The 23858-nt window shown below is 46.5% G+C and overlaps 1 protein-coding gene across 5 annotated transcripts in view; it reads left to right on the forward strand.

Moving 5' to 3' along the window:
• The first annotated feature begins 3726 nt into the window (after nucleotides 1–3726).
• TANGO6 (transport and golgi organization 6 homolog) overlaps nucleotides 3727–23858 on the forward strand; it is a 47917-nt gene continuing 27785 nt past the window's right edge. Inside the window, exons 1-11 of one of the 5 annotated variants that reach the window (XM_033157071.1) lie at nucleotides 3727–3908; nucleotides 5465–6120; nucleotides 8046–8162; nucleotides 8264–8414; nucleotides 9213–9349; nucleotides 10443–10608; nucleotides 11515–11597; nucleotides 14734–14846; nucleotides 15946–16122; nucleotides 20906–21032; nucleotides 23538–23732. In XM_033157071.1, the coding sequence (XP_033012962.1) occupies nucleotides 3833–3908; nucleotides 5465–6120; nucleotides 8046–8162; nucleotides 8264–8414; nucleotides 9213–9349; nucleotides 10443–10608; nucleotides 11515–11597; nucleotides 14734–14846; nucleotides 15946–16122; nucleotides 20906–21032; nucleotides 23538–23732 (1998 nt within the window). In that variant the 5' untranslated portion in view covers nucleotides 3727–3832. The remainder of the gene's footprint in view (nucleotides 3909–5464; nucleotides 6121–8045; nucleotides 8163–8263; nucleotides 8415–9212; nucleotides 9350–10442; nucleotides 10609–11514; nucleotides 11598–14733; nucleotides 14847–15945; nucleotides 16123–20905; nucleotides 21033–23537; nucleotides 23733–23858) is intronic. The other 4 variants (XM_033157070.1, XM_033157068.1, XM_033157067.1 and 1 more) reach the window with 4 other exon arrangements.

Raw genomic sequence — 23858 nt, forward strand, 5'->3', positions numbered from 1 at the left:
ACCACATTTTCTTCATGATTCCACCCTTGTTCACCAAAGATTATGATTTCCATATAGGTAAGAGCAGGCACCCCCAAACTGTGGCCCTCCAGATGTTTTGGCCTACAACTCCCATGATCCCTAGCTAACAGGACCAGTGGTCAGGGATGATGGGAATTGTAGTCCAAAACATCTGGAGGGCCGAAGTTTGGGGATGCCTGGGTAAGAGCCTACATTGTATGGAAACTTCAAAGGTGTTTTTTTATCACTATCAGAGCCTCTGAGGCAATTTGCCAAACATACTTGATTTATTAATACAGTAATAATAGAACACTGTTTTCTAATGCATAGGCTAAAGTTTAAGGAATATTTTAGGTATGACTTCAAGCCTAGCAGTTTTGTGAAATGCAGCTTAAGTTATGTGGTCTGAAATTGTTAACTTTTTGGGCACCCTTAGTACTAATGCACTTTAGGTGTTTCTACCACTGTCATTCCAAAGCACTAACCAAAGATTTATTCCCAGGGCTTGCTGAGTGTATCCAGCAGTTCTGTATAAGTGTAACACAAATGTGAAATTTGGAACTCGGGGAAGAGCTTTAGGCCTCTGGAGAATCTTGGCTTTTTTTCAGAGGGCAATTGGCTGCAAAGATGGATGGTGTCCGATTAACATAGTGGAAGCCGAGGCAGGTTTTCTAGCATATAGGGAATGAGGCAGGCTTTTGGTGCAAATCTTTTTGCCCTTCCCTAAAAACAGCAGGAACAGAATATGCTGTAGAGCAGAGGGGTGGGGAATCTCTGGTCTGTGGGCCAAACCTGGCCTGCCAGGGTTTTGAATTTTTCCTGCAAGGTTGGGATCTGGCCCATGGATCAGAAAGTTTCCCTATCCCCAATATACAGGGTTTATCTGTAGATATACAGTATGTGGTGTACACTACATAATTCATTTTTCCTTGGTGCAGGATTTTGGTGGGCTTACTGAGTTCATAGGAGTGCTGTTTTTAGTGTACAGTTAAAACAGCTGTGATTATTCCAAATGCTTACAGTGTAATCCTGTATGTGTCTATTCATAGATAATCCCCTTTGAGTTCATTGGGATTTACTCCCAGGCAAATGTGTGTAGGATTGCAGTCCTAGACAGTAGCAAGATTTAAGAGGGAGCAGATGACAAGAAATCCCAGAGGAGGAAGACCAATATTTAGGGGTCCCTGATTCAGCTGATACCAAGTGCCTTTGCTCTGCAGCCTTAGCACTGACCTCTTGACCATTCTCTTGGTGACCTTTTGGACCTCCCATAATATTGCAGACATATGCTCATGCTATCTCTAACCATGTCTAAAACCTAGTTTCAATCCTTTATGCCATGGATTGTATCTTTTTGTGTACTGTTGTTCATATATGTCCCTTTCTGTGTGTATAAAATGCAGTTGAATAAGGTGTACATTTTCTTCTTATGCATTTCTCAGCCAAGAAATCCATTTTTAATTTTAGGTGGACATTCTGGTGAAGGTGCCAGTTTTTTTCCTACCAAGTGTTTTTCAGAGTTAAGTGCTTTATATGATTACTGTACAATTGATAGGGTTGTTGTTGTTTTTTAAAGTGGCTTTCTCTGGTTTTAGCTTACCTTTTTGAATATGTAATGTTTAGAAGATAGGTGGAGGGGAACATGCCTTAAAGCCATTATTTATCGCTTTATTTTATGTGATTCCTTTTTAATAAGATTTTAATAAAAAATGTATTTTTAAAAAATGGTCTTTTTGTTTGTTGCTGGATTTCTCTACATCATTTTCTCAAATTGGTCAACCTCTTAAACTTGCAATATGTTCCTGACTCAGAATAAATGTATTAAAATGTATCAGCCATATTCCTTATTTATTTAAAGGATTTATGAGCTGCCTTTCAGTAGTTTCCAGGACTCCTTACAAAAACAAGGTAGGAAACCCTTAAGAAAATAATAATAATGCTGCTGGGTCAGACCAGAGACCCTCTAGTTCTGGTATTGTGGTAGGTGAACTGTGTACTGGGATTTATAGTCAAAGACTCAAAGGCATAACAAGGATTCCTGAGGAACATAAAAAGAGCAAAGTTAGCTTTAATTTCAGTTCTGAGTGAGTTCCTGAAATAAAAAAAGCTGCAGCATTTGTCTCCAGTGTTTTGGATCTCTTACAATATAACACTAGTCCAGCATCCTATTCTCACATTGGATGACTAGATGCAGCAGCACTTTCCCCACTTCCTATGCCCAACAGTGGAAGAACATAGCCAGTGTTGTTAGTAGACGTTGAGAGCCTTATCCTACGTGAATTTGTTTAACCCTGTTATTTTAAAGCCATCCAGTTTGGTGGCCATCGCTACATCTTGTAAGAACAATTCCCATAGTTTAACTACATGTTGTGTTCAGTACTTCTGGTTCATCCTCAATATTCCATTGTTCGGTTGCACTGGCTAGCCCCAGTGTCTAGTATTCTGACTGGGATAAAACTTTTTTTATCCACTTTCTCCATACCATGCATAATTCTACACACCTTTATCATAAGAATGTGTCCTTTTCTTCTAAACTAAAAAGCCCCAATATAGTATAACAATAAGACGATTGGTGCTGAAAGGATAATAGTTGTGGCACCAGGCAAGTCTCCCTGGGAATGGAATACAGTATAACAGGTGGCCTCCCCCATTGGAGAAGGTTGCTCTGTCAGATCCAGCAAAGACAAGTACTAAACTATAACTTATTGAGTATCCCTTGCTCAGTCTTCCTATTGTGCCCAAAAGAATAAATGCAAGAGAGGACCTACCTGTTCCAAGCCAAGGCTGAGTTTAAAGTGTGTGTAATTTGCAAGAGGCTTGTGCTGGAAACATAATCATTCCAAGCTGAGGATTGGTTTGCCAGCTAAAAATAAATAAATAGATTCATTTACATGTTACATGCTGAGCCCATGCCAAGGGGATGTAGGACTATTTATGGCTTTAAAATATTGTAAAACTAAGGAGTAAAGATGCAGGAGAGCCAGAAAGTCCCTAGTTCAAATTTTCCCCCTTTGCCATGAACTCAGCAGAGGTGGAACATCAAATGTTCCTGCCCTGGGTTAAGGTGCTTAAAACCCAAGGTTGGCCACGTTATTTTGGCACCTCAGAAAGATAAGCCCATAAATCTCTCTATATGAAATATATTAATAATCCACCTAATGATAGTGATGGTCCTACTCAGCCTCCGCCTTCCTGTTTATAATAGGGTATTGATGGGGAGAGGATAATAATACTGGCCTACCCTGAAGGGTTGGTGTATGGGCTATAACTAGGTAATGCACGTGAATCACTTTGAACACTTCAGAATACTATACTGTACAAAGTTTAGGTGCATGCACGCTGAAGGCACAGAAGAACGTGAAAGACGCTGAACAAATACACCCACACCATACATTTAAACCACACGACGTCTTCCAAAGAATCTGGGGAACTGTAGTTCACCCCCTTACAGAGCTACAATTCGCAGCATCCTTACAACTCCCATGATTCTTTGGGGGAAGCCACAATACGGTGCGGATGTTAATGAGCCTATTCAGCGCCTGCCAGAGATATCCGGGACTCACTCACTTTGAAATAAAAAACCGCACTGATGCCGATTCCAAACCCAGAAGCTACTAAGAGAGCCCCTTAAGTCCAGAGGAGACGCACCCTCATGTATCGTACCTTCCCATAATGGTGGCCTACTTCAGGGCTCCTTATACTCGCTCGCGTACCTCATGACCTTCCCAAGATGGCGAAATGTGGCGTCAGACCTTCCTAAAATGACGGCACTCTCTCGGCTTATCCGACCTTCCTAAGATGGCGGCCAGAAGCAACGCGTGAAGCAGCTGCGATGGCCGGGAGCGAGGCGGTGCTGAGGCGGGTGATTGAGGCGCTGGAGCTGCTACTGGGGACAGCCAAAGCTGCCGGTGAGAAGAGGGTGGGGGCTTTGGAGGCAAGGGCTTCTGCACCTTTGCGGCTGCAGGCGGCCTGGTCGCTCCCGCAGCTGAACGGCCTCATTGGAGACGGTGTACTGGGGCGGGTGTGGTGCGGCGGTGCCTCCCTCCGAGAAATCCCGTCTTTCCAGGGAATCCCCTCTGGCCAGTTTTAGGGGGTGGTGTGCCGCGTATTGCTATTTTATGTTATGTTATTTATTTTTATACCTTTGTATCCCAAGAGCTCAAAGCGATACACTGTACTGTACAAAATTATCACCCGCCGTCCCCCCTTGCTGGAAACCCGCTGCCAAACGGTACTGGTCGCGATGGGCCAAAGGTCTGACTCAGTGTAAGGTAGCTTCTTCCTATGTTCTTGTTTAAATCAGCCCTTCATCCAGAACCATAAGGACTGGAAGCTTGCTTCGTTTTTAGGGGAACGGCCACAGCAGTAGCTGCTCAGTAGCAAAGCACATGTGTCATGTGCAGAAGGTGTCCCAGGTTTGATCCCTGACAACATCTGCAGATAGGGTGGAGAAAGACAGCCCACTTGAATCCCACTTGAAAATAACTGAGAAGGGCTTGTCACAACTTAAAAGAATAACAAAATGTCAGAGTAGAGGCACTGGGCTAGCAGAACTAATGGTCTTACTCTGGCACCTTCCTACAGGAACCCATGAAATGGTAAAAAGTGGGGCGGTCCAAAAAGCGGAATGGGGGGGACAGACGGAGCAAGACAACTCAGGGTTCTCAGAAAAACAAAGGCTGCAGTCCTAGCCTCACTTAACCTGGGAATATGCCCCATGTCCTTTGACTTACTTCTGAGTAGACATGGTTAAGATTATGCTGTAACCCAGAAGGGAGAGGAGAAACTTTGGGGTGGAAAAAATATAAGAGTTCTGTTAGATCTGATCAGAAATGCAGGAACAAGCAGGGGCTTGCAGACCAAAGCTCATTCCTGCTCCCCAGCAGCTGTTGTGATGGGTGACCCTAATTTCATCTGCGAAGCATTGGAGGCTGCAGAGCAGCTTCCTATTTTATTGACAGTTGTAAGTCTTCCATTCTGCTTCCAGAAGCAAACGATGGCCTGCATGCTTTGTCTTTTCACTACTTTCTGTCTTGTCCTGGCAACAACTCTGCAATGTAGGTCAGGCATTATTCAGCTGATTTAAGAAAGGAATGCTTTGTTAGGCTCTTTAATCTGGCAAAGGGTCCAAATATATCTATGTAATAAGATGCAGCTCCAAACCAAATGTGTTCAGCAACATTATTGTCTGACATTTTAAAAAAACCATTCCAACAAAATTAGAAATAAAATTGGAGATTATTTCTGGCACAAAGAGCAGCATGCTCCTTTAAAACATCTCATAAAATTCTCATCAAATAGAGCAAAATATCCCATTGTTATGGACTTATTAGAGATCCCTAGTCTGCATACAGAACCATAATTTCCAGTGTTTCTTGGGGGGGGGGCGGTTGTATTTCAAACCCGTTTTAGAGGGTGGTATAGATATATTTGTGATCAACTGTCTGTCTGTCTTTCTTTCCAGGGACAGATTCAGGCCCTCTGCAGTCAACAAAGCATGTTGATTTGCTGGAATCTTTGCGCTTCAATGTATCCATTTTGGAAGAGAAGTTTGCCCAGGACCCGCATTGGGATGAACTGCAGAGGTTGAGAACTGAGGTCTCTAAGCAGGCTCAGTGCCTGACGTCCTGCCCGGATGTGCCTTGGAATTTTACTTGCCATGTCTTGCTCCTTCTGCTGTGTCTCAAGCAGTGCATGGTCCTCTTAGCAACAACTTACTGCCCACCTCAGCCAAACCCCAAGACAGCTGAAGCTGCACCTCCTCTGAGTCCCGACACCCTCAGCATTGCCCAGGAGAAAACTGTGCAGGTGGCCTTACAATTTGTTGTGACCTTGGGCATTTGCCCATATCTCTTGCCTGGAGTTGGGCTTCCCCTGAAAAGCAGGACAGAATTCAGTGCCCTGGTTCAAGAGGTGGCCTCACCCAGATGCATTTCCAGTGCCACACGCCGGCTTTATGCGATCTGCACTGTCCTAATGGAGGTCGCTGATCACACATCCCTGAGCAGACTCATTCTCACACGTCACTTGGGGGATCTCCTGGCGGGGCTGTGCCAGCTCGGATTCTGTCCAGCAAGAAGAAAGGGTGAAGAAGAAGCCAAGCCCTCAGAGGAGCAGATGGTGAGTTGTCAGCTTGGATTCAGGGTTGGGAACCTGCTGTGCCCTTCTGCTGCTGTTGGACTCCAACTTGCATCAGCCCCTGGTGTGATGGTAAATGTGTGTAGTTCAGCCTTCCCCATCCTAGTGTCCTCTAGATGTTGTGGGACTCCCATCAGCCCTCCCTGGCATGACCAGTAGTCAGAGATTAAGGGAGTTGGAATCCAGCAATGTTTAGAGGGCCACAGGTTGCACATCTGTGGCATAAAGAGTATACTTTGTTTAGCACCAGTTACGAACTCTGAATAGTCAGGATGGGCATCTCAACATTTTTATAGAGCATCACTTAAATATGCACATCTCTTGATGAAAAGTGTTTTTGATAACTTTCCAAATCGTAACCTTTGTCATTTTTTGGCAAACTGCTGTGGACATTAATAGTGCTGAACAAACAAGTAAGTATCACTTTTGGAGCTTAGCTGAAAGAAGCACTCTTCTGTCAGACATCTTCAAAAGTTTTCAAGGGACAATGATATTTACTTGAGAAGCCTGGGTTTTGAGTGTGTGACAGGTGAATCCTAATCTGTCTTCTCCTTAGAAAATTTAAGAGAGAGTGTCATACCTCCCAGAAACCCAAAAGAAAAGGATGCGGGCTCCAAGTGATAGGCCTTTATTGAAATACAGATAGAAACAGCCTTTAAAAATAAGAAGGAGGCTGTGAAGAACCACATCCAAAGCAATGTTTTTATACACTTCCAATTAAAGGATCGCAGCAGTCTTAATAGTTGCAACACAATGTCACCACTCTGAACCATTCAAAATAATTTGGCTCTTCAGATCAGCCCTCATCATAATATCATGTGATTATATATAACCATTTTTCAGTGTCTTTCTTTATTGAGACTTTGACTAATTGTCCTATTCATTCATTTGTCTCCCAATATGCTATTTGATCCGTCTATAAAACAATTCAAGATTAATCACAATTGCCATGCCTAGCTGATTCTCTTTTCATGCATACAGTGGCCACCATAGATTCTAACAGTTTATTCTTTTCATTGTTCTGTAACGGACATTCGGTACATGCAGTACCTAAAAGCAGCTAGTTCTGTACTGTAAAAGCAGGCAAGCACAGGCCTTTTCAGTTTAGCTAGGCCATAGGCTCAAAAGAAAACAGAATCATCAAAATGATACAGTATGAAATTATTATTTTCTTCATCCTCATGATCCTGCTGGGACCTTCTGTGAAACTCAAACATTGGACTGGTACAAGTGATGGTGTCTGGGTTTGAGGGATGCAACCTATGAAGCAGTAGCAGTTCAGCAAACACTCAGTGTTTACATCACTTGCAGCAGCATGGGACATTGGAATGACATCATGTGACACTTTGCTCAGGTTGGACATGGGCCTGTTAAGACTATGTGCAAACTTGTCCGCTTCAACAAGGTCTCTCTCTGCACTGAGATAATGTTGACACAACAGAACATTGCGAATGACAACATCAAGTTTGTGCCAAACAGACCACAAGGTGCAAACAAGATTGCACCAGTGCAGTAACCCTCTTCAAGTACCCAAGGCACTCACCAGCAGGAGCCAAACTAGATGCTACTCATGGAGTATGAACAGTTTGTTGATTGGTTTTAAGTAACCTGAAGGGCTGTTTTTGAGAGAAAAGTAGCTAAATATGGTGATTTGGTGTAAAACTGGAGAAAGGAAGAGGGTTAAGCAGGCCTCCCACATCTCTTAACTCAGACTGCTGTCCTTTTGCAGCTGCCTTTCAGAAAAGAAGAAAAGCAAGCTGTGGGGAGGTTGATCTTATGTCTTCTGCTTAGGAATGCAGACCTTTGTGGAAAATTTCAGCACATTGCCGACTGCCCAGTAGAGGGAGTCAAAGCCATACTGTACAATTAATTTTACTGCTGCTGCTGTTTTATGCAACCTTTTTTAGGGCCTTACAGAAGAGGAGCGAAGCAGCTGCAGGAAGGCATTGCAAGGCCTTTTAGACAGAGTTTACCAGCCGCTGGTGGTTCGAGAACTGCTGCTGCTGCAAGGTGGACCCAAACAGGTACTGCAGGTGGACCCTGCTTCCTGGGGCATCTAAGTGTGCTCACTGGTGTGGCTCTGCAACCCATTACTTGTCCTCTTCTTCCCTCCTGACCATTCCAGGGTTCTGGTTCCAGTGGATGCAGCAGTGAGCATGGTCTGGCACCAGCCCCAGCCTGGCTCCGGCATCTCTGTGGGCAGCTGCTCTCTGAGAGGCTGATAAGACCGGGTGGTGTTCAGGCTGTAGTCCGTGGCATCCTGGAGGGAGCAGGAGGTGAGTGAGATGATAACATAAGAAAAGCTATGAGTAAGCATGGAGAATGGGGCACAGTAGAACTCTACAGTGGTACCTTGGGTTACAGACGCTTCAGGTTACATACTCCGTTAATCTTGCTTCAGGATAAGAACAGAAATTGTGCTCTGGTGGCGCAGCGGCAGCGGGAGGTCCCATTAGCTAAAGTGGTGCTTCAGGTTAAGAACGGACCTCCGGAACGAATTAAGTGCGTAACCAGAGGTACCACTGTATGAAATTATGCCTGGCATGGGAGAAGATGGATGGAAATTAGGTTTTACTTCCCTTCCCATAGTACTAGAACCCAGTGAAGCTGAATGCTGGGAAGATTCCTGTGGAATTCACTTCCACAAGATGTGGTGATGGCCACCAACTTGGATGGTTTTAAAAGAGGATTAGACAAATTAATGGAGATTAAGGCTATCAGTGGTCACTAGCCATGATGCTTTTGTTCCAACTCCACAGTTGGAGGGAGTGGACCTCTGAATGCCAGTTGCTGGGAATCGCAAGTGAGGAGAGTTGCCATGGCACTCGGGTCCTGCTTGTGGGATTCCCATCGAGGCATCTGGGTTGACACTGTGAGAACACGATGCTTAAGAGATGCATGCCCTTTAGTTGTGGACTGGTGTGACTTTGCATAAGGTACCTTCCTATATACAGGCACCCTAGGGATTAGAGCAGGTCATCCGAATGCATTACAATTCAGAATGAGCATCAGCTGGAATATTCATAGTATCCTAGAGCCTAACAAAGAGTCTTTCTTGTCTTTGTGCCTTCCAGCTGGGGCTGCAGGTGGCAGCAGTGCCGAAGCAGCAGCAGCTGACTGGCGGAAGTGTGACACTGTGGCCAGGATCCTCTCCACTTGTCCTCAGCAGTCTTTGTCCTTGGAGGATTATTGCCAACAGGTGTGCCCACAGGTATGTCCTCCCCCCACCTTCCCCTCCATTATTCTATCTATATTCTGTGGTGGTCTGTAGTGCAGGGCCTTCCAGTAGGGGCATCATCCCTGCAGGGGCTGGTAGTGGTAGTGGTGGCATCCATCTGTCTTGAGAGACAATGAAATGCACCTCTGGGGTGAACTCAAACTGCTGGAGAACCACATTGCCCACTGTGGCTGCGTTGTTTTTGCTGTGTTTGCAGCACTGAAGTGACCTCTACGGAGTGCAAGCCTGGGCAGTGTGTATGGAGGTCCTGGGCTGCCCAGATGACAAGGACACACACCGCTGCCCTCTTGGCCTTGCCAATGTGATCCAAAGGAAACCAGAGCATATCGCCTGCATTTGTCACCTACTTGACTGCAGGAGTTGCTGGAAGGAGATGTATAAGATGCCATCCAACTGTCATAGGGACTCCAGTGGATTTGTGTAGGGTTTACTCCTTAGCCTTTTCTTCTTCCAGAGATGTACCACAAGGCAATGGGTGTGGATTTTTCCTCAGGGTTTACTCCCAAAGCCTTTCTCATGAATGAGTATATCCACAATGCAGTGGAGGTTTAGGATCAGAGTTTTCCTTCTCCTAGATGGGCTACCTTCCCAGGTTGATGAGCTCCACTTGCCCTTCGTTTCCCTTTACAGCATGTGCAGTAACTGTGGTGGTAGCAATAGTAATAGCAATAGTAGTAGTAACATACTACATTTATTACCAAGCCTACACCAGTAGGTCCCAGGGCAGGTTACAACAGTTTAAAATTCAGAATTAAAAACAGTTAAAACAGAGGACAGTCACAGGAATAGGGCAAGTCCTGAAAACACATACCTCAGCTGTCAAAAGCCAGGCTGAAGAGACCTAATACCAAGCTCTCATCGTTTATAGGCCTATTACTAAAAAAAGGGCATGCTTGCATTTGCTTCTCTCTTTTTTGGCCTATTAACAATGAGAAGCACACGCATGGTTTTAGAAACACTGTTTAACGAAGGATCAGTGACCGAGGAATAAACGGCACTGGAGAGCAATGCAGATGCAGCCCCCAGCAGCAGCTAAAGAGCATTCTGTGTGCCATTTCTCTCCCAGGTTCTGCAGCTGTTCCTCATTCAGGATAAGCTGACAGCCTGTCAGTTCCAGCGAGTTGCCACCATGACTGTCCTCTCCATGGCAAGACAACACCCCCAGCAAGCAGAGAAGTACCTGCTGCGTCCCATACTGGAGCCCCTCCTGCGCTGCTCAGATGATGTGACAGGTAACCGCTTCCTTCTTCTCAGCCACCTGGACCAGACTAAGGAATCTGGTGGCCTCTGTGAGAGGGGCAGGTTGCCTTCTTTGTACCTGTCCTACCTCATCGGTTCAGGCTTTCTTATTTTGTTCAATGACTTCATTACAGTACTTGGAATCATTTGCTCTGTGATTCTTGGATATCTCATTTCCTCAGTGACAGAAGCTTGGCGGGCTCTCTCCTAGCAGCCCGTTACAAACTGGGCAGAGTTCCAAGTAACTCATTCTGTATTTTATGGACCATTCTGTTTAATTCAGTTGCCATTATTGTGTTGCAATAAATGGAGCAGTCCATAATAGCGTGATGCATTGAGCACCCTACCATGATTACAGGAGGTGGGTTGCCCTATTAGGGCTGCAATGACCCATGGTCAGTCCTCATGGGGGAGAATTGTGAAAGTGGTCATGGTGAGATCTGCCTTCCAAAAGACTTTTATTTATTTTTATTTATTGACTTTATATACCACCCTATACCCGGGGGTCCCATCAGCTATTCTGTACTACGTTTTTTTGTTTTTTTAAAACCTCCACCATTACTGAATCTTTTGGCATTATTATAGTGAGCGATCCATGGGAGCAGTCAGTCTAAAAAAACCCTTAAATAAATAATAATAAATAAACAAATAAACAAATAACTGATATAAAAGGGAAGCTTGTAATGTTTAATATATTATTGCATTTTACTATTCTGTTGAGAAAGCCGCCCAGAGTGGCTGGGGAAACCCAGCCAGATGGGCAGGGTATAAATAATAAATTATTATTAGAAGGCTACCACCCCACAAAAATGCTTTTGAGGAGTTGGACACAGCCTGCAGTGTCAGCCTCCCCTGTTTTGATGGGTTTTGATGATCTTATTATTCTCTGTTTTGTTCAGAAGTGCTGCTGAAAGAGCTGCTGGCAGGGACTGTGTTGGTGAAAGAGGAGGAGCTCAGTGAGTGTGTGGAAAGTGTGCTTAAGGTACATTATTTAACCTCGCTTCCTGTGTGCCTTGCTAAAACTGAATATTGCAAGCAGGGAAAGTGACCCTTTCAAGAAGTTCTCTTTTCAGTTGGACCACCAGAACAGATGGTTCTTCAGCTTCCCGCCTTTTCCCTGGGGAAACAAAATTTGTGTCTAAGCAAAGTTTAAAGAGCTTAGCTGGGTGCCCCCAGTGAGAGCCAACTGATGGGTCACATGCCACAGTGCCACTATGACCTCCTTCCAAAAGCAATGCACCTCCTTGCACAGAGGTGGTCCAGCTGCTGTTGCCTCCCTCAGGAAGCAAAGCCTCCCTTGGATGCTGCTGCAAGTTCAGTGCTTGCACAAGAAGCTGAGCTGAGTAAAAGACTTGCATCCTTGTCGTGTCCTTCCTTGCTCTGCCTGCGATGTGGGACCATATATAAAGGCAGCTGATTCACTGGCATCCCAGTCAGGTGCTTCAAACACCTTATAGCAGCCTTCGCCATCCTGGAGCCCACCAAATGGTTTGGACTGCAGCTGTGTTGGCTGGGGCTGATAGGAGTTGTAGTCCAAGCCATCTGGAGTACATCAGGGCAGGGAAGGCTGAATGCCACTAATGGTGCTCAAGGAGTAACATTAGGTGCTTGCGCCCAGTGGCTAAACACCTGGAGACAAAAGAAAAGAAGCATCAGCTGCAGCTGGAGACCTTGAAGGAGTAAATTAATCTTCTTTGAGCTGCCCTTTTCAGTATTTCCAAAACCAAAACTGAGGCAGTTACATTAGCTTCCTAGCTGTTGAGAGCACCCATACCTCCAAGTCCTGAACACTGATGGTGACCTGCTGCCCCATAACAGTCTTGCTGCCCTTCTTCCCCATATTCTCCCAGACCTTGCTCCGTGCTGTGCCCTGTACAAACTGGTCTGCCAAATGCAGGCCTCTTATTTCACCTATGCTTTTTACCTGGTTAGTTTATAAGTGCATTTGCTTTAGAACTGGTGGAAATTAACTTCAGTTATGCTTCTGCATCACAGTATCCATGCTTAGGATGACAGTGTGTGTGCGCGCACGTGCGCATGTGTGCATTCCGCTTTGCCCTTCATGCTCTGCTCTGCTAGGAGTAATTCCCCTTCTCATATGGTGGTGCTAGCCCAGCACTTTGGAAGCATAATCTTTTGCTCATTTTTCCAATTCATTGCCAAGCAATATAATAACTGGCAAGCCTGCATCAGAATCTGCAATTTCTGCATGGGACAATCAGCAGTCTAAAGTAGATGGATAGGGATCTGACCGACTGGCTTGCCAAGCAAGCAGAAATCACTGAAACGAATAGCGGCTGTACTGCCTCATGGCTCTGCACACTCTGGCCTGGGCAGGGGAAATCAGCAGAGATCACTGTGGGAAGGTAACTGGAGCCCCTTTGCCTTGTCAGTGTCCAGTGCGGCCAGTGCTTGTCTGCCTGTCTTTTAAAGCCCATGTTGTAGCCGATGCTGCAGGGTGAGTGTCTCCCTACCAAGCTCCTGATTTCCAGCTCTTGAAGAGGGGGTTAGAAATCCCTCAGTCTTGATGAAACGGATAGATGCAGTCAGTGGTGGACCTTGGTGGCCTCTCGCCTTCAATTGGACATCATTGCTGAGGCTCCCCAAAAGCTCAGTGCCCAGTGCGACCGAACCAGTTGCATTCTCCTAGATCCGCCTTGGATGAAGTTTGTGCAGTGCTCCCTTGGAGCAGGATGAGGAACAGCATGGCCTTTTAGCTGTATCCAGGTTAGCCAGTTATGTGGACACAACAGGTAAAGCAATTTTCTCTTTCTCTGGAGGTCAGCTTGCTTTGCCTTGGTCAGATTCCAACGTTTTGGGCAGCTCAATCCCATGTGTCAGAGCCAAGCCACAAGCCAGCAGCGCTGAGATCTTTGGCAGACACCTTGGCAGTCTGAGCTCTTAAGTACTGTGATTGCTCGACAGCATCTTGGGCAGTAATGATCTGTTATAATGAGCCGGCAGGCAGGAACGGGTCCCAGAGGCCGCACGGTGGCCGCTGTTCCTTCTGCAAATGCCTGGGAGCACAGGGTGGGTCCATTGCTAATGGCAGAGTGCTAGAGCCCTGACAGAAGGGAGATTAAGATGGCAGATTGGAGCTTGAAGGTGTTTCTGGGGCTTTGCCTCCCAAGTGTCATCTGATGCCAGACTGGGAAACTCGTCTCAGGCCTTTAGCAGGAAAGCAGCAAGTACAAATAATGCTCGTTGAGGATGAGTGGCTCCATGGGGGATTAGCTCAGGCGGAAATAATAGGCCATATTTTATAACGGAAATCTCTTTCTCACAGAGGTGCTTTTGTGTGTGTGTGTGTGTGCGCGCGTGCTGGGCAGGGCACCATTGTGCTTGGACCAGGGATACCATGAAGGTCTAAGACAATGCGACTAACCAGTAACCCTCTAGATGTTGTAGGACTCCCAGTTCCCAGCAGACAGCATGGCTAGTGGTTGGGTTGATGGCAGCCACAGATGTTCCCAGCCTTTCCTTCAGGCCATGGTAGTTCTAAAAAGAGTCTCAGAGCAGTCTGACACCTTTGCCCAAGACTGTGGCAAATACAGTCGTACCTTAGATCCCGAACGCCCTGGAATTCAAATGTTTTGGCTCCCGAACACTGCAAACCCGGAAGTGATGGTTCTGGTTTATGAACATTTTTTGGGAACCTGAACATCCAACAGGGCTTCTGCAGCTTCTGATTGGCTGCAAGAGCTTCCTGCAGTCAATCAGAAGCCGCGATTTGGTTTTCGAACATTTTGGAAGTCGAATGGACTTCCGGAACGGATTCCATTCGACTTTCAAGGTATGGCTCATAAATACATCAGAATTCTGAGCAAAGAAATGAGCTTTCAGTTATGGAAATCTGCATAGGTCCCAGCTTGTCTAGTTTTATCACACCTCTGCTAGCTCTCATTGCCCATGCACTTCCAAGCCCATTTCTGTATCTATAACCTTTATGTTCATTTCTCAACAGTTATTGCAGAGAGCAGTGCCTCTCAAGTTGATGGCAATTCTTGTGCCCAGCCCTGTTCTGTGTTTCTGTGAGTCATAGTCCAGAGGCAAGGCAGTCATGTGCTTCCCATCTCTCTCCATCCACTCATCCCATGGTGCTTCCTCTCTCGTCTCAGGTGTACGTGGTTGGCAATGAACCCACAGCTTTCCTATTGGACTCCTTGCAGCCTGTGCTAGGAACCATCTTCTCCCTCTGGTGTTTTACCAAGCAGAATGTGTCTTTCTTACGGTAAGGTGTGTGGCCCAGAGGAAGGGCTCTGCAGTCAAAGACCATCTGATTTCAAAAAATTTCCTTCCACTGCATCTAGGGAGAAACATCCCTCATATGGGGGCAGTTTCAAGGACATGAAGGACAGGCAGATGACTCTCCCTTACTGCTGCTGCTGCTGCTTTGTGTGTGTACTGTATGTGTGGCTTGCTTTCTATTCACAGACAACGAGGCAGTGTTTTGTGCTGCACAGCAGTACCTGGAGACCAGACTTCCTGCTCTAAGGAGTTGGTGCTGGCACAAGCTGGGGATGCAGTTAGGCAGATCGTATCTCTGGGAGTTGGATGCTGCTTCTCATGAGAAAGAGGCATCTTCAGGACTTGTCCAGGAAATGGGATTTAAATGTTGGCAGCTGCAGCTCGGAACGTGCATGATGAGCCCAGCACTTCTTAATGGTGCAAGTGGTGCAAGGGCAAATGCTTAGGGAGCTCTTGCAAGGGGTACAGCAGTGGTGGAGAACCTCCTCCTGCCCAAGGGTTGTGTTCCCTTTGGGGAATCTTCCACAGGCCAGTGGTGGGCATGACCAAAGGCAAAAGTGTGTGGAGCAATGTTACCTTTGTACAGTAGGTTAGTTTCTGCACACACTCGCACAATCTTCTCTGTCCTCTGTCTTGGCATGCAGGAGGCACTATCAGAATTTAAAGACACATTCCAGCAAGGCAAAAATATTCCTGGCCTATGTGAAATGACCAGTGAGATGTGCCCTAGGGAGAGTATTGAGGGTCAGATACATAGGCCTGGAGAGCTGCATTCAACCCCCAGGCCTGAGGATCCCTTCTCCTGGAATACATGGGCCTCGTGTTAAGGAAAGGTATGGACTAAGTCAGCTTCCTTTAAGGCCTGGGATTCCCTGATGCTGCCTAGATGAAGCAGTTTAGAGCAGTGAGGGAAGATACCCCATTCTAGCAACAGAGAAGACCACTGCCTGATTTGGAGCCTCTAGGACACTTCCAGGTTCACCTGCCCTTTCTCTTCAACCCTGCCAGGTTCAGATTGGTACATGCTTGTTCTCCCTTGGACTGCCTGGCAGTCACTCATTGCCACATTTCCTTCCTTGTAGCACTCCGTGCCAAGAGATCCTGTTATGGTTCTTGGAGAAATGCGAGAGGCAAACTGCACTATCCACCCTGGAAGGACTTGCAAGGCTTGGAGGAGCCACCCACCTGCTCCATCCGCTCTGTCAGTTTCAGGCAGGCAGTGAAGGGGGCGCTGTAGTCACCATCAAAGAGGCTATCAGGTGAGAAACTGCATGTGGTTTTCCAGTTCTGTGCGGCTACAGGCTGATGTTGTGTCTGAGCTTGTTCTGGGGTGGTCTTCTCAAAGCAGAGGAGATGGAGCCTTGTGACTGTCTGATTTCCAGGGTTGCCTGTCCCGTGTCTTCTCTGGAAGTGGACACAGCAAGCTACACCACCTTAAAAATACCTTTCTGGAAATGTGAATCTTTCAGATTAGGTGTTTGTGAAGCTTCAGGCTCGTTGGCACAGGTGTCATGCTGGGGGGAAAGGGCCACAGCTTTTCTTGAGGCTGGGCAGACTCGTGTCACCTGCATTCATGTATAAGTGGTTGCAGACTGTGAAGTGGAGTGAGTGCTTCTGTCTGGCTCTTTGAGCAAGTAACAGGACGTATGGAGGTGTTGCTTCACTTACGTGTCCTTAAGAGCAGTTGTGTGTATGCGCATGCCAATTTGCAGAAGGGTCGCAAAGGGATAGGGCTAACAGTGGCTACATTCTCCCTCTGCTTTTAGAGGCAGTCTACTTCTGAATTACCAGTTGCTGGGAATCACAAGAGGCACAAGTGCTGCTGTGCTCAGGTCCTGCTTTTGGGCTTCCCACTCAGGCATCTAGTTGGCCCTGTAAGAACCAGGTACTGGACCAGATAGCCCCCTTTGGCCTGATTCAGTAGCTAAGCTCTTCTGATGTTCTCATTTCTGTGTGAATGAGTGCTGATGTAATGATGAAGTGATGAAACAGTGTGAAGCCCCAAGCACTGGGGAGTGATATGCTGGAAGGAAATGGAAGACCCATCAAAGTGGAAAGAGAAGGGAGTCTGGAGCTCTTGTTGGCCTTATCTTGGCCTTCTAAAGTTCTCCTTGCCAGAGGCTCAGGTAACTGAAACTGAAAACCACAAAGCAGTCAGCCACAGGGGCTGGGGAGAGAGCTGGCTCTGAGGAGTCAGCAAATGAACAGAAGTGAAGTCTCAAATTCTCAGCCCAAGAACCCCCAATGACTGCTGCATGCAGTAATGGTAAACACTCCCAGTATGCTAATGGCAGGCTACAGGTAGGGTTGCCATATTTTGAAGAGCAAAAAAGAGGACACATTTGCCAACTTCTACTTTTAACTATGGATAACTATGGATTGCTATGACGACACTACCCATGAAAAGAGGTCGTGTCCTTGAAAAAGAGGACATATGGCAACCCTAACAGGAAAGAAGGGGAACCCTGTTTTTGGAGTCTAGTTTATCAGCCTAGGCCATGCTGCTACTCAGTGCAGCAGTGCTACTCAGGTGGGTTGGGGGAGACATTTACTGCCAGATCTCTATTGCTGCTCTGTGCTGAGAACAGAATGTCAAAGTTGCTCCCTTACCTCACCCCAGCATACGTGACTGAGCTGAAGGGGCCCACTCTGGCTCCCGCAGCACCCTGAATCAAACCCTTGAGAATGAGTGGGTGAAGGTGCACTCTGGCCTCTCAAGTGTGCAGGGCAAGCCCCCCCCCCTTTTCCTTCCTGTTCAACCAATTTCAATGTCAGATTTTCCCACTCACAAGCCCATGTATGAGCACTGTGTTTTATAACCTGGGATTATTTTTGTTTTGTCTTTTTGCAACCATTCCTGTGTTAGATGGTAGTTTCCTGTCTCGCTGAAGGTGCTAATTAACTTCATAATGTTATGGTGGTGGTGTTTTCACCAATTACTGGTGTAATGGTAACTTCACTTTGCACATAATTGTCACAGACTGGACTTTTTTTATTTCTTAGCCATTTGGTGTCCAGTTCACATTCGTCCTCCCCACCCCTGACACCCTTACCTGCCAACTGAAGATAGCTATTCATACATCTCCAGTCCATGAACACTTGTGCCTTATTTGCTAGCCTTTTAAAGTGCCACAAGCCTCAGCTGATTTAGTGTGTTGCCAAAGAGTTGCCTCTGCCTTCTCTTGAATGTTGGGCTTGCAGTGTGAGTTGACTTGCAGAGTTGAGCCTCCACTCTTGCTTTCCATGAATTTGCCATTCATGTGTGTAAAATACTTCACCTAACTCACCTCATTGTGATCCTAACAGCGGCCCGGGTAAAGCAGGCTAGTGTGATTATTCCCCTGTTGCAGATGTGGGACTGAGACAGAGAGAGAGAGAGAGAGAGGTGTATTGCAGAGGCAAGATTCAGATGAGGAATTTCCTTATCTCTTAGCCTAGCCTTCCCTAACCTGGTGCCCTCCAGATGTTTTGTTTTTTTTTTATAAGAATTTATTGACCTTTTTCTTATAACAGCATATACCCACACCCACACCTACAATTAAACAAATACAAAACAGATACACTGATAAAACAAATACAAACAGTGTCAAGTTTTCTTGTTGCATCTTTTCTTTAAAAAGAAAATTTCTATTTCCATATCTTGACCATTGACTTCCCCTGCCCTTTCTCCTTCGAGTTCATATTCTTAATCTATTTTATAACCATTTCTCCTGAAATTCAAATTCAATTATATAGTTACACACAATTATATATTCAACATTTAACTAACAATGCATCATCGTAGTAATATCTCATCATAATTCTTCTTCCATTAAAATCTTCACCAATCATTTATATCATATCTATCTCTTCTATCCTTTAAACTGCTGCTAATAACATAGTAACTCAAAATATCTCCTTTCATATTCAAACAAAAAATAAAACAGAAAGATTGTTGACAGTATTCACCCTCCGATTTCAAAATTCCATGACAGGCTACTTCAAATTTTACTTAGTGTTTCACCCCACACCCCCTCTGTCCATTATTCTTCTCCTGGTGGCATCAACACTGAATTTCCCTGTAGCTTCCCTCTCCAAGCGTCCACAGATCCAGGCACAGTCCAAAACTCTCCTTGCCACGAGCTCCAGGATGTCCGTCTCGTCGTCTCTCAGCTTCTCCGGTTCTTTGTAGCATTCCTTTTCTTCTTGTAAAAACCATAATTCTCTGTCCCTGGCCCCCGAGCTCACACCTCGGGGACTGGATATAACAAATCTTACCGTCGCCTTGGGACTGCCACCCCCAAAAGGCGAGTTTCTTCTCCGAAGTAGCTCACTCATTTCTCTCCATCTTCCCAGACACCCTCTCAGCTCTTTGGCAAGACTTTCTTCCAAAGTATTAAAAGTTTTAAAAGCCTCCTCTGTGGGCAATTGGTTCTCTTTCAGACCCCCACACAAGACTTTGACTTTCCTGTACAGCAGTTCCACCTTCAAAGCAGTGAGCCTCTGTTCGTCCGTTAGTCCAGAGTTCAGTACCAGTTCAAGGACGAAGCCCAGCATACTGGTAGAGGGGGAGGAAGTGGGTATCAGATTTCTATTCCTGCCTCTCTGTTCGTCGCCATTTTCCTAAACTGGAGCGCAGATACCGCAACTTTAAATGGAGATATTTTCCACTAATTTACTTCCCAAGAAAAGAGTTTGCCAGTCTCATGTATCAATTTTAAGTACATTGAAACAGTTCTGTAGCAGCAGTTACTCAAATTGGTTAGCTTCTTTAACTCGAAGGGAAGAAGGCAGGCTGCCTTTCTCCTTCCCCCCGGATCGTTCCAAAAGCTCAGTTTCTGGTCAAATTAATTACTCACGACCACCGGGTTCCTTTGGCTCCATTCTTCAAAGGTAGAACTAAGACGCTCACCGCGGGCTTTGTCGCCGCATTTGCATCCCGGTTGGGGCATATCCCCGTAAGCCCGGCTCCGTTGTCCCTTCACCCCCACTCCCCCTTTACAGGGGGGGCAAGGGAAGGGTTCGGAGCCTCCGTGGGCGCAGCCGGGGAGCCCAGGGTGCGGGACGCTCTTCCCGCACCCCAACCGGAGCCCCGCTTTGCGGTTGCGGGGCTCCTAACCCCCGGGATGGATCGGGCGCCTCGCAGCCGAAGCAGCCCCGACCACCCGCTATGGCGTCGCCAGCCGGAAGTCGCCCTCCAGATGTTTTGGACTGTAACTCTCATCAGCCCCAACATCTATATTGACTATATTGACAGAGCTGAGGCTAATGGGAGCTGCAGTCTAATACATCTGGAAGGTCAAGGCTGGTGAAGTATTTTCTAGCCATTCTGCCATGCCATGATCTTTTATTTTTCTAAACATGAGTGCTATCCTTACATTTTAAAAAACTCCCAGGGTGGCCAACAACACCAAAAACAAAAAACACCTGGCAGCAAAACCCAATGTTCGTGTATTATTTTAGCCCCACAAACTTCTCTGAGGAAACTTGGGCCTCTTGTGCTAGTCAAAGCACAAAACCTAATCCTGTTAACCAAGGTAGCAGGGAGTAGAAAACCTTTCCCAGTAAGTAGCTCACATGGCATGCTGTTAGAGCATTGTTGCAGAGCATTGCTGTCAACAGGCCTGTGATCTTCCTGTACACAATGAGGGAGAGCAGGCATGCTTTTGGGTGGCTACCCTCTCAAATCAACTTTCCAGGCAGACTGCTGGACTCTTGGCTTTGCAGTGTGAAACATTACCCCAGGATATGGTGCCCTCTACATGTTGTTGGACTGCAACTCCTGCCATGTCTGTTCTGGCTGGGGCTGATGGGAGTTGTAGTCCAAAACATCAGGAGGACACCAGGTTGGGGAAGGCTGCTGTAGAGCTGTTCAAATGCTTCTTAAGATTGTTGATTAGCAACACAGCTGCCTGCTCTTGGTGGCTCAAAAGATCCTCCCTCTGTTAAGAAGCTGGCCTGAGGTCACTTGCAGAAGGATGGAAGAGGAATGTAAGATGCTCAGAGTTGCTGCCAGGAGAGCTGTGACTCCCCTTTGTGAAACTTTTGCCTCTTGTTTCACAGCGATGAAGACGAGGCTCTCTACCAGAAGGTGTCCTCTGAGCAATGGCAGCTGGAGCAGCTTGTGGAGCTGCTCTCTCACTGCCAGAGCAGTGGCTTAACCGGAGACTTCTTCCTCTGTTGCCTAAAGGTAGGGGGCCTTCTGGCATCTGGGCTGCTTCATCTTGGCAGTTGCTTCTGGCTGCTTAATAATGTATTAGCATGGGGTGCAGGAGTCTTCTCTTCCAGGTTAAAAAAATATATCAGGTAACCACAGGTGAGATGGGAAAGATACTTCCCTGCTTGAACATAGGGACATAGGAAGCTTCCTTATAGTCAGACTACTTGCCCATCTAGCTCTGTAGTGGCTACACTGTTTTTCATCCAGTGTGCCAAGGCACCCTGGGATGCCTTGAATGATGGTCAGGGGTGCTGTAGGCCAGTGTTTTTCAACCACTGTTCCGCGGCACACTAGTGTGCCGCGAGATGTTGCCTGGTGTGCCGTGGGGAAAATTGAAAAATTCAAGAGAATTACTTTATATATAGTCAATATAGGCACAGAGTTAAATTTTTTAACATTTTCTAATGGTGGTGTGCCTCGTGATTTTTTTCATGAAACAAGTGTGCCTTTGCCCAAAAAAGGTTGAAAAACACTGCTGTAGGCAACAGTGGCCTCTGTGCCTCTTTCCTTCCCTCCCTCCTCTGATGTCCTCTCACATCTCTGGCTTCCAAAGGCTTGCATGGCTGTTTTTTGCAGCAGCCCTGGCTATAAGCTCCCCAGGCAAATAGTGCCTCTGGGGCTGGCCAGGGGGTGCTTTCCAGGCCCCTGTGGGGTAATGTGAGGAGGCACCTTTCTTTGGGGCATGGGGGACTGCTCAGAGACCAGGGGTGGCAGCCCAGAGGACTCCTGATGAGAGGGGAGAAGAGAGGAGGTTGAGGGAACACTCCACAAGGGAGGGTGTTCGAAAAGTGGTGAGGGGCTGCTGGTTCTGCAGGCAAGGGGTGACATAACTGGGCTCCTGAGCCCCACAGGGGTGCCACAGAGAGAATGTAGTTGGACCCAAAAAGGTTGAAAACCTCTGGGCTATACTAATGGACAGCTGTTCTCCAGGGTTTCAAGCAGGAAGTTTCTCCCAGTCCTACCTGGAGATGTCAGGGACTGAGCCTGGAACCTTCTGCATGCAAAGCAGATGCTCCACCACTGAGCTGTCAGCCCATCTATGGTTTTAAGGGACACCCCCACCCTTAGGCAGGCAACATTGGAGGAAAAACTAAGAAGTTTGCAAAAAAGAAAACAACCCTTGTAACTTAAAGTGGGTTCCTCAACTCCTCCCCAAGTCTCTATTTAACTAATGCAGAGTGATTGTTCTCCCAAAGATACTTTCAGAGATGCAAGAGGCAAAATGATGCAACTAGACAGTCAGGCATCAGCTCTGTGAAAGGCAGTCTTTGGTGAGTGATGAGTCAGTGATGGAGATGCAAAGCATGTGAGGTTTGACCTGTTTGTTGAAAGTTGTGAACTTCCTTTATTGTGAGGTTCTTTTAAAATGCAAAAAAGCAAGGAATGGCTCTAGTCATTTTGTGTGGGGCATATAGTTGGGAAGAAAGATGTTCTGGAGCCCTTTTTGATTGAAAGCAGCTGGTTAAAGTATGTGCATACTCCTGACAGTGAAGTTTTTCTGGTACAAATATTGCAGTGTTACAGATGGATGCTAATGGCAGGGTTTTTTGTGTCTGCCTCCTGCACAGAGGACCGGAGACGCCAGCAGTGTCAGTGTGGGAAAGGGTTAACTGCTGTTCCTTCTGGGGCTGTTTTGACAACAGGAGAATCTTTGAAGTGTAATTGTGGGTTTCACAGCTGTGAATAATCCCTCTCCAGGTGAGGGGGGCTTCCTGTTTGTGGATGGGTGTCCATCCAGCCCTCCTCTATTTGTTCTCTGTGTTTACTATTCCAACAATACCAGTATTTACTTAATAATTCATAGTATGCCCCACTGCTCTATAAAAAGCATGTAAAAATGCAGGTAAATAGCTTAGAATCATCCCTAAAGCTGCTCCCTCTGCTGCTGTCTGTGTCCTAGACCTGTTCCTGCCTCTGCAAGGCACAAGGAAGGGCTGTGGCTTGGTGGTAGAGCACCTGCTTTGCATGCAGAAGGTCTTAAGCTCATTTCCTGGCATCTCCAGGTAGGGCTAGAAAATACCACAGTCTGCAACTGGAGAAACACTGTCAGTAAGTGTAGACAATACTGAGCTAGATATACTGACTCAGTATAAGGTTCTTAAGGACTTTTTTGCAATATCTTTCAATGAACTGTGATATGTCTGTGGGGATGAAGCAGGGGATTTGTTGGTTAGCTTTTTACCACAGATGAAGGATGCACGCTGCTATCATTGTCATATGTACGTGTATATGCGCCTCAGAAATCACTTCCCAAAGCAACTTGTCTACCTAAGTAAAAGCAGAAAGCTGTCTTCATAGAACAAATTAAGCCTCTGCTTACTTGTAGATCTCCTCCTTTCCCATTGACCAGCGATGTGCTGGCCAAAGTGCACTGACATGCCAAAGCAATATATATGTGCTTTTTCCTATGTGCATTCCTCTGATTAAATGACTGGGGGTTTTTCTTCTTCCATTCTGCCCCCCTCCCTCTGGCAGGAGCTGACACGCATGGCTGGGCAAGGTGCTTCCAAAATGGAGTCTGCCCCACTCTCCTCCTGCAACAGCCCTCTGGACCTGGAGCAATGCTGCAGCCCTGGCCTTGAGCAGCAAGAGAGGCAGCTGCAGGTGCTGCAGTTGGTTGGCATGATGTGCGAGAGGATCTCGGATGCGCTGTTCACAGACATCTCACAGGTTCGTTGAGGCCTTGGTCTCCCGAGCTGCAATCGGACAAGAAGTCTGCAATTGGGAGGGGAGTTTGCCACACCACCCATTGGTGGTGACTTCAGGGCCAGCAGAGGTCTTTTTAGAGGCCCCAGG

This window comes from Lacerta agilis, chromosome 8, assembly GCF_009819535.1.
Source record: "Lacerta agilis isolate rLacAgi1 chromosome 8, rLacAgi1.pri, whole genome shotgun sequence".
Classification (NCBI taxonomy): domain Eukaryota; kingdom Metazoa; phylum Chordata; class Lepidosauria; order Squamata; family Lacertidae; genus Lacerta; species Lacerta agilis.